This window comes from Marmota monax, unplaced genomic scaffold, assembly GCF_021218885.2.
Source record: "Marmota monax isolate L192 unplaced genomic scaffold, Marmota_monax_Labrador192_F-V1.1 WCK01_AAM20220418_F8-fsc00004, whole genome shotgun sequence".
In the NCBI taxonomy this organism is placed as follows: Eukaryota; Metazoa; Chordata; class Mammalia; order Rodentia; family Sciuridae; genus Marmota; species Marmota monax.
In genome coordinates, this window is record NW_026692881.1 from 26979590 (window position 1) to 26992685 (window position 13096).

Genomic DNA, 13096 nt, shown 5'->3' on the forward strand with positions numbered 1-13096 from the left:
TAATCACTCAGCCACATCCCCAGATCCCACCTTCCTTTTATTTTAAGAGACAGGATCTCACTAAGTTGCTTAGGGCCTTGCTTGGTTGCTGAGACTGGCTTTGAACTCGCAATCCTCCTGCCAGTCTCCTGAGCCACTGGAGATTATAGGCATGTGCCACCACTCCCAGTGACATGAACACAATTTTAAATAGAAATTTGTTGTCACAAGAAAACAAATTTTGGTTAAGTCAAGTATTCAGCACCAGGAACTAACTATACCTATCTCTGTCAGCTTTGTTTCTTTCTAAATGCTGCCTTCATTCCCAGTCAGTGCATATTCACTTTCTTCTTGGAGATAGACCAATGGATGCCAACAGCTTCTGTCACTGCTAAGACAGAAGAAAAGACTTTCCTCTTGCTCTAGAAACTTGATGGTTCCCTGGGATCATATGCCTGCCCAACAGACAAGTGTGACCAGGGGATTGAGATACTAAGATTAGTCCAGCTAAGATGAGATGTCTTTAATTTGCCACAGAACACAGGATTATATAAGGAGACAGCATTTTTCATTCATTTGCTTGGTAGAGGTGGGGCTGTTGCCTGGGAAGAGAAAGGTGCTAGGCAGAAAACCATAAATGTTCAATAAGCTTGATTAGCAGAGTCTATGAACAAATGGGCTAATTGATTTTAGAATAGGTTATGGGAAGGTTTTCTGAAATGATCTGCCACGTCTCTCTCAGAGAAGTGAATCATGGTTAGGTTATAATTAGTGGTCAAATTTAAATAAACCACATACTGACTTAGCACTTCACAATTTAGAAATAATTTCATTTGCATCAAACTTATTGGAACTAAAAATAAGCCAGTGGATTTTTTAAAAATCTCCATTTTAGAGAGTACAAGGCTGAGTCTTAAAATATATATATAGATAGATAGATAGATAGATGTGTGTGTGTGTGTGTGTGTGTGTGTATCTCCTGTCTAGGATCCTACAACCATTGAGTAAGCTTTGGATTTAGAATCAGTAGCCCAGATTTCAAATATTTCTTCTATTATGCCCTGTTCTTAACTGTGTGTGCATGTGTGTGTGTGTGTGTGTGTGTGTGTGTGTGTGAGAATTGAACCCAGGGCCTTGCTAGGCAAACACTTTACCCCTGAGCTACATCTCCAGTCCAATATGCCCTATCTTATGTTACTGAAAGTGTAATATTTAAAGGATTCTAAAATCTTGCCCATTTTAGGAAGTGTTTTGCTAAGGGACTTTTAAAGTATATTTATAAATCAGTTATTCCCAATGTGTTAAATTTATAACTTTGTAAATTCTTCAGGCCCCCACTAAATCTGCTGTTGTTGACATAGCCTATTCTAAAGAACAAAATAATTTTCAGTTTTCCTTAAAAACGTATGGCATGTTGGGCTGGGGTTGTAGCTCAGTGGTAGAGTGCTTGCCTCGCTCGCACATGTGAGGCCCTGGGTTTGATCCTCAGCACCATATTAAATAAGTAAATAAGTAAACAAGTAAAGAAAGAAAGATATTGTGTCCATTTACAACTAAAAAATATTTTTAAAAAATGTATGGCATCTCACTGGGTATGGTGGTACATGTCTGTAATCTCAGCCACTCTAGAAGCTGAGGCAAGAGGATTGAAAGTTCCACACCAGCCTCAGCAATTTAGCAAGACCCTGTCTCAAAATTTAAAAAGGGCTGGGCATGTGGCTCAGCAGTAAAGCCCCCCTCCCCTGGTTCAATCCCCAGTACCAAAAAAGGAAAAAAAAATGTATGGCATCTCTTTAACAATTAGGTAGCCGTAAGATTATGTATTTTCAGAAAACCCAGAGTCAATGGCTTAATGTAGTTTCTAACCTATTGAAGAATGCTATGCTCATTTGCCTATACTCTCTAATCTGATCAGAAAGGAAAAGGATATATAAAAATAGAAGTTTCCAAAATATTAAATGTATTTGATCCTTAATAATTCCTTGTTGTTGATGTTTTTTTTTTTTTTTTTTTTTTTTTTTTGTTGTTGTTGTTGTTGTTTTAGATGAGAAGAAACAAATGGTTGCAAATGTGGAAAAACAGCTTGAAGAGGCCAAAGAACTGGTATGTAGAGACTGTAACAGAGTCCTGGAAACACATCTTCCTCTAGCTTCATTTATGCATTGTGGAAGTGTGAAATGTTACTGATTGGTGTTTTTAATTCACAATTTGTCACTTTTTAAATTTAAGGGAATTTAATAGTTTCTTAAGATTTTATTCTTTTTAATGAACATGATCTGTTAAGTGTCAACCTCTAGTGTTTATTCCTTCATATTTTTCATAAGAGCTATAAATTGTTAATCCTTGATCAAGGCATACTAGGTACCAGACACTGGCATAAGTGTACATCTTGCTTTATAATATTTAATTTTCTCAAAAAACATGAGTCACAAGAATTATTTGTCAAAAACCATGAAGGGTCTGAGATGTTCCCATACTTTTAACCTGAGTGAACTTGTCAGCTTATAGAAGACATGAGACTTTTAAGTCAGAGACAAAAGACTTTTATCACTCATAGTGAAAATGGCTGCCAGAGTTTCAACCTGGTTCAATCAGTTCTCTGAGTTCCAGTTCCCACAGGATTGATGCAGGTAAGCACAGATATTTTCTTACACAAGCAAAATAAAATACTGTACAGGACAGGAACTCAGAGCCTGGGAAACAAGCCACTCTATAGCAGCCAGGAAGCATACCTGCTTACACCTGCTTTCTGTCCTAGAGAAAACACATTATTTCCTCCTTCAAGGTTATTTCCTATGAACAGAATATTGAAAGATAGCCCTGGTCAGAACCTTCCATTTTTGACACACCCAGCAAGCTAAATTGGAGCATAAGAGATTATCAATACTTTTCTTACCACCTTTTGAAGATTGGGACTGAGGTTTAAGTAACTTGTTTGAGACCCAACACCTTGTTAAGTGGTAAAGATTTGAATCTAAATATGTTAAACCCAAGGTCTGGTTCATTGACTACTTCTTCATGGAAATAAATCCATAAGTTAGGGAGGAAAAAAAAGAGGTAAAAAGTATTATTTCCCAATTTGGGGCTTTAAATGCCAAGTATTGCAAATATGATTCAATTTGTTTCTATGTATTGTGGTTCCAAATGAGTGTGTTAGATAAAGGTGTTGCTTTTCCACAGAGCTTTCTTGGACATTTAGGTAAGCTTAAGGACATTATGAATTTCTAAGAAGGGACTTCAAAGATTAGCCACAGATTGGAGCATCTTCCATGCTATTTGACATAGAAGTATTTTTTAACAGGACCATACATGAGAGGCTGCAGCCTTGGGAGGTTCTAAGGAGTAAGCAGTTGTTCCCAGTGGCACAGTAGATATTTCTTCTGTGTCTTTGAGTACTAAGGCATGGACCTGCGGAGTTGCTGCTCCATCTTCTCTGTCAGTGGTTCTTTGAGCTTTCAGAATATTGGATGCTTTCCGTGTCCCATAGTCTACTTCTAGACTCTGCTGGCTGCTCTCACTATCTCCTTAGGCTGATGTTACTGCCTCTATAAGGGTAGCTTTACCTTTTGCCTATCTTTTGAAAGTGTTCTTTTAATATTTTTCTCCTTACTTTAGTTTCTTTTTATATTCAACTGCTTCTGTCATGATTGACAGCTTTCATACAAAAAGACTAGCTTTTTATATGCCAGAGCAAGGAATCAGGACATGTCTTCTTTCTGATTGGTAAGATAATTATGAATTGACAACTGATAAATTCTTTGGATCTTGCATTGATTTCTTATACTGTTGTTGAGTTCTCAGTAGCAGGTTTTTTGCCATCAAGATTGGTGTTTTGGGACTGGGGTTGTAGCTCAGTGGTAGAGCACTTGCCTCACACATATGAGGCCCTAGGTTCAATCCTCAGCACTACATAAAAATAAATAAATAAAAATAAAGATATTAAAAACATAAAATGCATTTAAAAAAAAAAAAAGATTGGTGTTTTGGTTTATAGCCCTTACCCTGGAAACATTCTGTTTATCTAATGATGGAAAGCTGATCTTCTGATGACCAAGGTTTTACCACAGACGTATAGAAAGCATAAGCTGGCTTTAGTTATTACTAACTAAATAATAGTTAATTATTTAGTTATTATTATTATTATTCTAATAATAGAGGCTTTTGTCTAAGATACGTATTTCTGTTTGTTTAAAATGATCAGAAAACTGTTAATTTAGTTCTGATGACATCATTGTTAAAGACATTGTTGGTTATATTATATACTGTCCTGTAGATAAGGACAGTCATTAAAAAAAAAAGAAAACTTGTTTTCTATCTGACTGTTAGAATTGTTTCTGCTGAACAATTGCTTTGTATTAGTATCTTAGACACTGCATATCTTTTAACTCTTATGTTGAACACTGTGCATTGGCCACATGAAATGTTGTGACAACATGGGGAAAATGCACATTACACTTATTCCTGGTTTCATTTTAAGTGTTTGTTGTGTATTTCCTTTTTTTTTTCCTTACCTACTTTGAACTTCATCTTAAATGTTCTTGTAAAATGTCTTAAAGGAAAATGTGCCTAATTTCTCAGATATTTGATGTATCTGTACTTTTGCAATTGTTTCTATGATCTTATTCACCTTTTCAGAACTAAGTACTTAAGGATGACTTCAGAGAAGTGCTTTAAATAATTGCCTTGCCAAGTATGATTTAATTTGTTTATACTTCACAATTAAGTTGGAACATGTCAATAATTTAAATGATTACTGTTTAAATCAAGACTAATTAATATTTTCTTTTCTCTAATAAAAATTGAAGTTTACTAATGGAAATATGATTTGTGGGCTTATCTATATTCTAGTATAGTTATTCCATCTTTAACTCTGGACAATTAGAGTTTTTGTAGCTCAGTGACAAACTTATATTATTTGTGGAAATAACATTAGAATGATTTTAAAAGCAAAATACGTTGCAGCATTTTTGCATGTAAATTTACCAGGAATGGCTTGGGCCAATTTGTTATTGTTGATTTTTATTTTTTAATGCCAAGTACAAGTAAGCTACCTCTGCTCTATTTCTTCATCGTCAGTAATCATCATTACTATAGTTAACATTAATCTAGTTATAAAGTAAGAGACTCTGTTCTAAAACTATTATAGGAATTACTTCATTTAATCTTCACAGACCCTAGGAAAGAGAGGTTGTTTTAAGAAATTGAAAGATAAGCAGAAAGCTGTTAAAAATCCTTTTTTTTTTTTAATGTTTCTAAGACTAGTAAGTAGTGAGGCCTACAATGTGAACACAAGAATTTCACTACAGAGCCCATGTTCTAAACCATCATGGTATGTCTTTATTGCCACCCGTTAAACTTTTATGTGTTATATTCAAAGTGTTCTATGATGTTATAAAGTGCCCTGCTGTGGTTTCAGCGAGTGCTGTGTAATCTAGTATATCACTATATCCATTTAACCTCTTGTCCATGTGGCTGTAAAGTATGAGGCATGAGGCTGGTGTGTGATTTTCCTAATCAGAAAAGACTTTCCAGAGGAAATGATACCCAGTGACTAAGGCTGGACTGATGTTTCAGGAAATAATGATTTGGTTTATCTTTCCATCCTTCTGGAGATTTATAGTCTGAAGACCAGACCAGGTTGGACTGAATGATGAGGCTAACCCAAGGATATTAAAATCAAATTATTGAGAATGTTTGGATTAATGCACATGTTTTAAAGGAAATTCTTGACAAAGCAAGCAGCTTGGCACTCTGTTATTTGGCAAGTACTGAGTAACTGCTTGTTGAACTAAATGAAAATTAAGCACAAAAATAGTTCCAGTGTTATTTGATCATAGGCAGTCAGCACCTTGGGCTGAGTTCCTCAACTTTAAAATGAGGATTTGGAATGAAATCCTTTCAGCTCCAAGTGTTTGGTCAAATAAAGAGTAAGCATATGGTTTAAATCAGGCTTTTCTCTCTCCATTCTAGCTTGAACAGATGGATTTGGAAGTCCGAGAGATACCACCACAAAGTCGAGGAATGTACAGCAACAGAATGAGAAGCTACAAGCAAGAAATGGGAAAACTCGAAACAGATTTTGTGAGTTAAATCCCATCTTTTGTCATGCTTACTGGTTTTTAAACTGAATTTCACGTATTTTTTCCTCCCTCTGCCTTAATCAGTGTTAAGTCATCATCTCCAGGGACTTGTGCAAAAGGCAAGGAGCAGCTTTCATGTGTATGAATTAGAGAGCTAAAATGGCAGTGGAGATAGCTAATGATGGGACTCCAGGTGTGCTGGATTCATGACTCACAAATAAATCCTAATCATGTGGTTCTTTGAGTTTGGATAGTATTTATTGGTATTTAGTATTTATTAGAACTCAAAACCCAGTCTCTGGCCTTACAGAGTATGTAGCCTTTTAGATGCAGTGCCAGGGATGGACTTCAGGGCACCAAGTCTCCTGAGAGTTACCCCTATTTTTGAATGCATGTTCCTTTGTGTGTTTTTTTCTGACATAATCTCCGTAGATTCATTAGAGACTTAAAAGATTATATTATGTCCCTCCCTGCAAAAGGTAAAGTGAACTACTTTAAATTAATAATTTAAACAAGTGATCCTTTATATTGGTTGCCCCATGAGAACATCTGTCTTTCTCTTCCTCTATTTCTGGCTTTGAACTCTACCCAGATTATAGCAAATTTAAGAATATAAATTTAAAGACAATGTTGGAGTTGTGAATAAATAGAGTAGAAAAGACACAGATAAGCAAATCCCACTTCTGGTTATGTTTCCAAAAGAATGTAAAGCAGAATCTCAAAGAGAAATTTGCACACTCATGTCATAGCAGCATTTTCACAACAGCAAAAAGGTGGAAGCAAGCTGTGTGTCTGCTGATTGATGAATGGATAAACATGTTTCTTCAGACAATGGAATATTATTCAGTCTTCCAAAAGAGGGAAATTCTACAATGCTACATTGTGGATGAATCTTAGGACATTATGCTAAGTGAAGTAAGCCAGTCACAAAAAAGACAAATACTGCAAACATCCATTTGTTGAGGTATCTAAAGTAGCCAAGTTCATAGAAAGAGAAAGTAGAATGGTGGTCACTAGGGACACAAGTTGTTTTATGGCATAGAGTTTCAGTTTTGCAAGATGAAACATTCAGTTGAGCAACTACAACAGTTGGATGTGTTTAACACTCTTGAACTGTACCCTTGAAAATGGAGAAGATGGCAAATTTTATATTACATATTTTACCACAATTAAAAATAATTTTTAAAGACACACATAAAAATATTTGTAAAACACTGTGAATGATAACTAAATGTTCTTTTATAGGCTGGCATAGGAAATTAGAATTTCAGTTAATAAATTTCATATCAGTCATGTTAAAAAAAATGCAGGTGAGAAAATATCTGAGTCTCACCAGTGAGTGACAAAAGTTATGTGTTGATACATAAATCAGGTGTGGATATGATTTGATCTGGGGTACAAATTCATAAGGAAAGTCAAGAATTTATAAGGATCTTTCCCTCTAAAGTGCAATAAATCTTTCCACTACAATGCCAATGGCAAGATTAAGTATTTGTTCTAATGGAATTTCTCTATGAGTCTGGAAATAGGGTGATTTGTACTTTTTTTGTATGTTTATTTCATGGATATTTAATGAATATTTCCTGAGAAGTTTCAATGGACTGCCTTAGTCACTGTTTTAGTCAGCTTTCTGTGGCTATAATGAAATATCTGAGATAATCAACTTACCAGAAAAAATTATTTTGGCTTATAATTTCAGAGGTTTCAGTCCACAATTGATTGGCTTGATTTTTTGGGGGCCTGTGGCAAAGCAGAGAATCATGGCAAGAAATATGTGGTGGAGCAAAGCTATTTACCTCATGACAGCCAGGAAGCAAAGAAATAAATAGGAAGGGGCTAGTATCTCAATATTCTCTTCAAGGGCTATCCTGCCCCACCATGACCTAACTTTCTTCCTTCCTTCCTCCGACTTCCTAGAGGTTCCACCACTTCCCAGTAGTGCCATAGACTGGCAACCAAGTTTTTAGCATGAAAGTCTTTGGGGGACATCTGAGATCTAAACCATAGCACTCGCTCCAATACAAGTAAGTGCCTGTTAAACTGGGCTCCTATTGATTGTTTTGAAAATTAGAATCCGTGATGTTCCTGAATTCAGAAAAGAAATGTAAATTCTTAGCTTCTGTGCTATGTAGTAAATAAAACCTTTTTCAAGTGCTTTCTGAAAAGTTGGTGTCTCTCAGCAAGAATATGAGATATAGTGGGGAGATTGGATTTATTTAGGAACTTGACACCTTAAATTTCTACTTATAAAATTCTAACTAAAGTTAACGAAACGTTTAATAAAAGTGATGAAAGTAATATTAAAACATTTATAAGGATTATTTTCATTTGCTTATCTCATTCTTATGGCATGCTTTTCCCAAAATTTTCCTTCTGGATTCTAGAAAAACGAAGTGTGTTAGCTTACTAGAGCTACCATAATGAAGTACAGTCTGAGAAGCTTGGAGCTTGTTCTCAAAAGTCCAAGGTTGGGGTGTTGTTGGCTACAGTAGTTCCACCTGCAGCCTCTCTCCTTGGTTTATAGATGGCTTCTTGCTGGTCTTCAGACAATCGTCTACTCATGTATGTCTGTGTTCTAGTTTTGTAAGGACACAAGTAATTTTGAGTTAAGACCCACACATTTTAACTTAGTTAATTCTTTGATGACTGACCCTGTCTCCAAATACAGACACTATCAGTCCTGAGGATTAAGATTTTGACACAGATATTTGAGGAAGATAAGTGTTCAGCCCAGAATAATAGTTTAGTTATCATCTTTATTCTTAATTTTTTTTTCAAAAGTTAAATTATTTTTGTGGATTATTATGTCATCTAACTCAATGTTCAATCTATTTTGTTTCCCATAGAGCTTAATACCAAATATATTCCTTTATAGCCCTTTACTTTATTTTAGATATTTGGAAATTGCATTCTTGGATTAGTATTTCTTTCTTAGCTATATTTTCTTTAATAAAGAAAAAAGAACAACAATGAAGTTAAAATTTCTTCTCTAGACTGTCATTAAATATTTGTGTGTGGGGGTGGGGGGTATCACAACTTTCTGCTGTGTCAGGAAACATCTCTACCTCATTACCACTTCTGTTGTACACTGCTTTGCAATTTGTAAAGTACTTCAGCATGTAGTATTTCATTCCATGGTAGAAGGGTAGAAAGAGCAGATGGATTGTTATCCTCATTAACACATGATAGATCCAAGAGGTTGAGACTGAATATAGATTTCCTTCAACACAACTTTTTCCAGTCCTACAATGTTTGAGGCACTGTCATAAGTTCTGGAAGACAGTGGTGGGCAAGATTAAGTACTTGTTCTAATGGAATTTAAATTCTAGTGGCGGGGAAAATCCAGTGTGAAAACAATAAACAAATAAGCACATTCATATTATATTATAACTGCAGATGGTGATAAATGCTATAAAGAAAAATAAAGAGAGTAAAGGATAAAGAATGACCAGCAGGTGATGGTGGCTATTTTTGTTAGGGTGTTTTTTGTGACTGAAGTGAGGGGTGAAGTGGTTGTAGAAGGAGGTAGACCATGGGAAAGTCCTGGCCTGTGCTCTAGATTGATGAGAAGCCATTGGACGACTTTGAGAAGCAACTGGTCCTTTTGGAGGGTGGGGATGGGGGTGGGAAGATGAGGTCTTGCTATGTTGCCCAGGCTGGGCTCAAGCAATCCTCTCTCTTCAGCCTCCAGAGAAGCTGGGACTATAGGTACAGTCTCAGCACATGGATCAGTGAGTCATCCTCTGACTTCCGTTTTACAACTTTCTTCATTTTTCCATCCCATATTATGAGACATTTGAATAGAGTGTAGGAAATCTTTACATAATTCCCTTGTCTTGATTCTTATTTTTTGAGTATTTTTTTAAAAAGGAATGGAGAATATCTTCTTAAAAATATTTGATAACCTGCTTGTAGTGATATAACTATACTTAGAAACACTGAGTTCCAAGAAAGAACAGCAGAGGTGGTCCCTTCAGCCATCTCCACTCACTCTACTCTCTTCCCCGCATGCCGTCCTCCACTCCCTGGTGTCACTAACTGCATCTATGCTAACCTACACCTCTAGCTCAGGCTCCCCACAGCTCCAGATTCATACTTATTACTGTGTATTGTGCACTTCAACTCCAGGGTCCCTCAAGCAATACATCCAGTTTCTGTAAGCAGGCCTTCAGAGTTACTTCAAATTTTTCCCTGTCCATAATATTGAACATCTAATTGGTCACCGAGAATTAGCAGTACTGCCCCTTAAATATCTCCCACATTCATTGTCCCTACTGGAAGCCTTTGTAGTTCTCAGCATGATTGATCGTAGTAATCTTTCCTACTTCTGTTTCCTAGTATATGCGAGGCCCTGGATTCAAACCTCAGCACCGCATAAAAAGAAATAAATAAAATAAAGATATTGTGTCCAACTACAACTAAAAATTAAATATTAAAAAAATAGTGTTTTTCAACCTTGTTTTCATTATTGCCCTGTAAGTTACCTTTTAAGACATGTTTTTGTTATTTCGTGTGTTTGTGTGCACGCGTGCATAGTTGTTGTGTTGTGGTTGAATCTGAGCTGCATTCCCAACTCAGACATTTTTTTTTAATTATTCCTCTCTTCTCCTGAGGAAATTTGGCCCCACACATATACTTTATGTCTATGCATCTATTCATGTACAGTGGCCCTTTGGAGTACCACACAACTTTGTGATAGCTAAGATTTTTTTATCCTCTGAAGAACCAGTTTTTGCCTTTGTTATGGATATAAGGTATACCCTAAAACTTTCTGTGTTAGTGTATTCAGAGATGAAGTGTTTGGATTCTGACAACTGTTAACCTAATCAGCTGATTTTAGTTTGAATGGACTGACTGGGTGGTAACTGTAGGCATGTGGGGCATGGCAGGAGGAAGTGGTCACTGCAGGTGTGCCCTGGCAGGTACATTCCCCATAGCCCCTTTTTCTTTCTCTGCTTTTTAGCTGCCATGAACAGAGCAGTGCTCCTTCACCACCCCCTATGCCATGATAATCTTCACCTTGGGACCAGAGCAGTGGACTCAGCCAACCATGGAGTAAACCTCTGGAACCATGAGCCAAAATGAACTCCTTTTCCTCTAGGTTGTTTTCAGGTCCTTCAGTCACAGAGATGTAAAGCTGACTGAAACTGCCTCCTTGGGCATTGTTCTGCCCCTATTGACAATGCCTGATTCAGAGAATGTTGGGCTTTATCCAAGTGGTTATATAATATACTGGCGGATCAGGTTGATCTGTTCAGAATTTACTGTTAAGCTTTGTTAGGGCATGTCTAGGGTAGCTCTACTTTTAAGGTATATTCTCTCTTGGGCTCCATTTGAATCACTGGAGTGTTCAGAGAGTGCTCTCTCCTCTTAGTTAGAATTTTGTCTCCCTGCCCTAGGCAGTCTCCATTTAATCCATATCCCCCCAACACCTGTTTTCTGTGAGACCTCACAGGGTCTTACCCACTGCATGTGCAAGTTCATTTTCAGCCAAATACTTGAGGAGGCTGTGGTGTAGATTTCTGGAGCTCCTTCTCTGTATGATTCCCTTCTCACCATAATCCTGATGAATTTCATCCACCTCAGCAGTACAAAACACCAGTGTCTGTCTCCTATGTTCAGGGATTTGTTGCTATCCCAAAAGTACCTCCAGTCTGAGAGCCATGGTCACTGTGGGGCTCATTCATGTATTTCTCTTCTCTTCTTGCATTCTACATGATTTATTGTTGTCTTTTGAAACAACTGCTTCATACATTTTGTCCCTTTTTATTGTCTGCTGTTTGAAGTTTAAGGGTTAGTCTTCTATCAGTTACCATAGCTAGAAATGAAAGTTCAGGGTAGTGGGGAATTTTGTTATTGTTATTGTTTGTTTGTTTGATTTTTGCAGCACTGGGGATTGAGCCCAGGAGCATTCTACCTCAGAGGTACATTCAAGGCCCTACCCCATTTTAAGTTTTATTTTGAAAGGGTCTTTCTAAGTGGTCAATGTTGATCTCAAACTTGCAATCCTCCTATCTCAGCCTCTCAAGTCACTGGGATTATAAGTGTATGCCACTGTGCCTGACTGTCAGTATGGTTTTAATGTTTAATTCCTAAGAGGACAGTTGTGTGGATAATTTGAAAATGAAAAAATAATAGTCTAGTTTAAAAAGGACCTGTACTTATAATTTAATTCTTAACTGATTAAAATAACTATTTAAAATATTTTTTTAATTCAGGCAGTAATTTCTAATCTCATCTGTGGGAGGTTAAGGAAAGGTAACGTTTCCATTTGTATCGGCAACTTTTGCTGTTCCTGATTATTTTATTCACTTGTGTGATTCTTCTTGAGTTTTGGCCCTAGATTAATTTTGCTCATTTTTTACTTCCTGTAATCTCAGATTGAGACAGGAGTATTAGCTACAGAAGATTCAAATCCAGTCACCTTATTTCTTTAGATGAGCAAGTGGGCAGGGGGTGGGGAGAGAAACCATTGATTTATTTTAAAGGCAGACAGCTGTTTAGAGCCAGAACCAGAACTGTATAATCTAAGCACCTATCTATGCTCTATGATCCTTTGCAGGATTTTCAAAATTTCAGATTTTCACAAAAAGGTATTTAATAACCTCTTTGCAGTTTTAAAAACAACTTTTTAGGAAGCTAGAATTCATATATTTAAGCTTCACTTTTAATTTTTTTCAGTGTTGGTGTGAGCTTTGCTAGGGCTTGGTGATACCAGGACATTTCAGAAAAAAGAAGCAACCAAAAGGGGCAAGTAGAGTTAAGGATTTTTTCAAGTCTAAGATTATTGTTTCTTAAGAAAATAAAACTGAAAATAAATAAAAATCCCTGAGCTTACACAAACAAAAAACATCTAAACATGTGTGAAATGTGTAACCAAAGCACAGTAAATGGAAAGAGAAAGAACAAATAAGTGGTGTACCAGGATAAGGTCCCAAAGGTTATGAGGACGTGGTATGTTGAATGCTTTGCGCATCTCTGATATTGTACTGTGATGCTAGCACCATCTTGTGGTTCATTTGTGTAGTTGCACATTT

At 36.5% G+C, this 13096-nt stretch overlaps 1 protein-coding gene across 6 annotated transcripts in view; it reads left to right on the forward strand.

Annotated features, from left to right (window-relative positions):
• The window catches only part of Vti1a (vesicle transport through interaction with t-SNAREs 1A), a 343300-nt gene that overhangs the window by 9278 nt on the left and 320926 nt on the right, over positions 1-13096 (forward strand). For all 6 annotated transcript variants that reach the window (XM_058581306.1, XM_058581308.1, XM_046449815.2 and 3 more), the window contains exons 2-3: positions 2024-2082; positions 5950-6060. In XM_058581306.1, coding sequence (XP_058437289.1) covers positions 2024-2082; positions 5950-6060 — 170 coding nt within the window. The remainder of the gene's footprint in view (positions 1-2023; positions 2083-5949; positions 6061-13096) is intronic.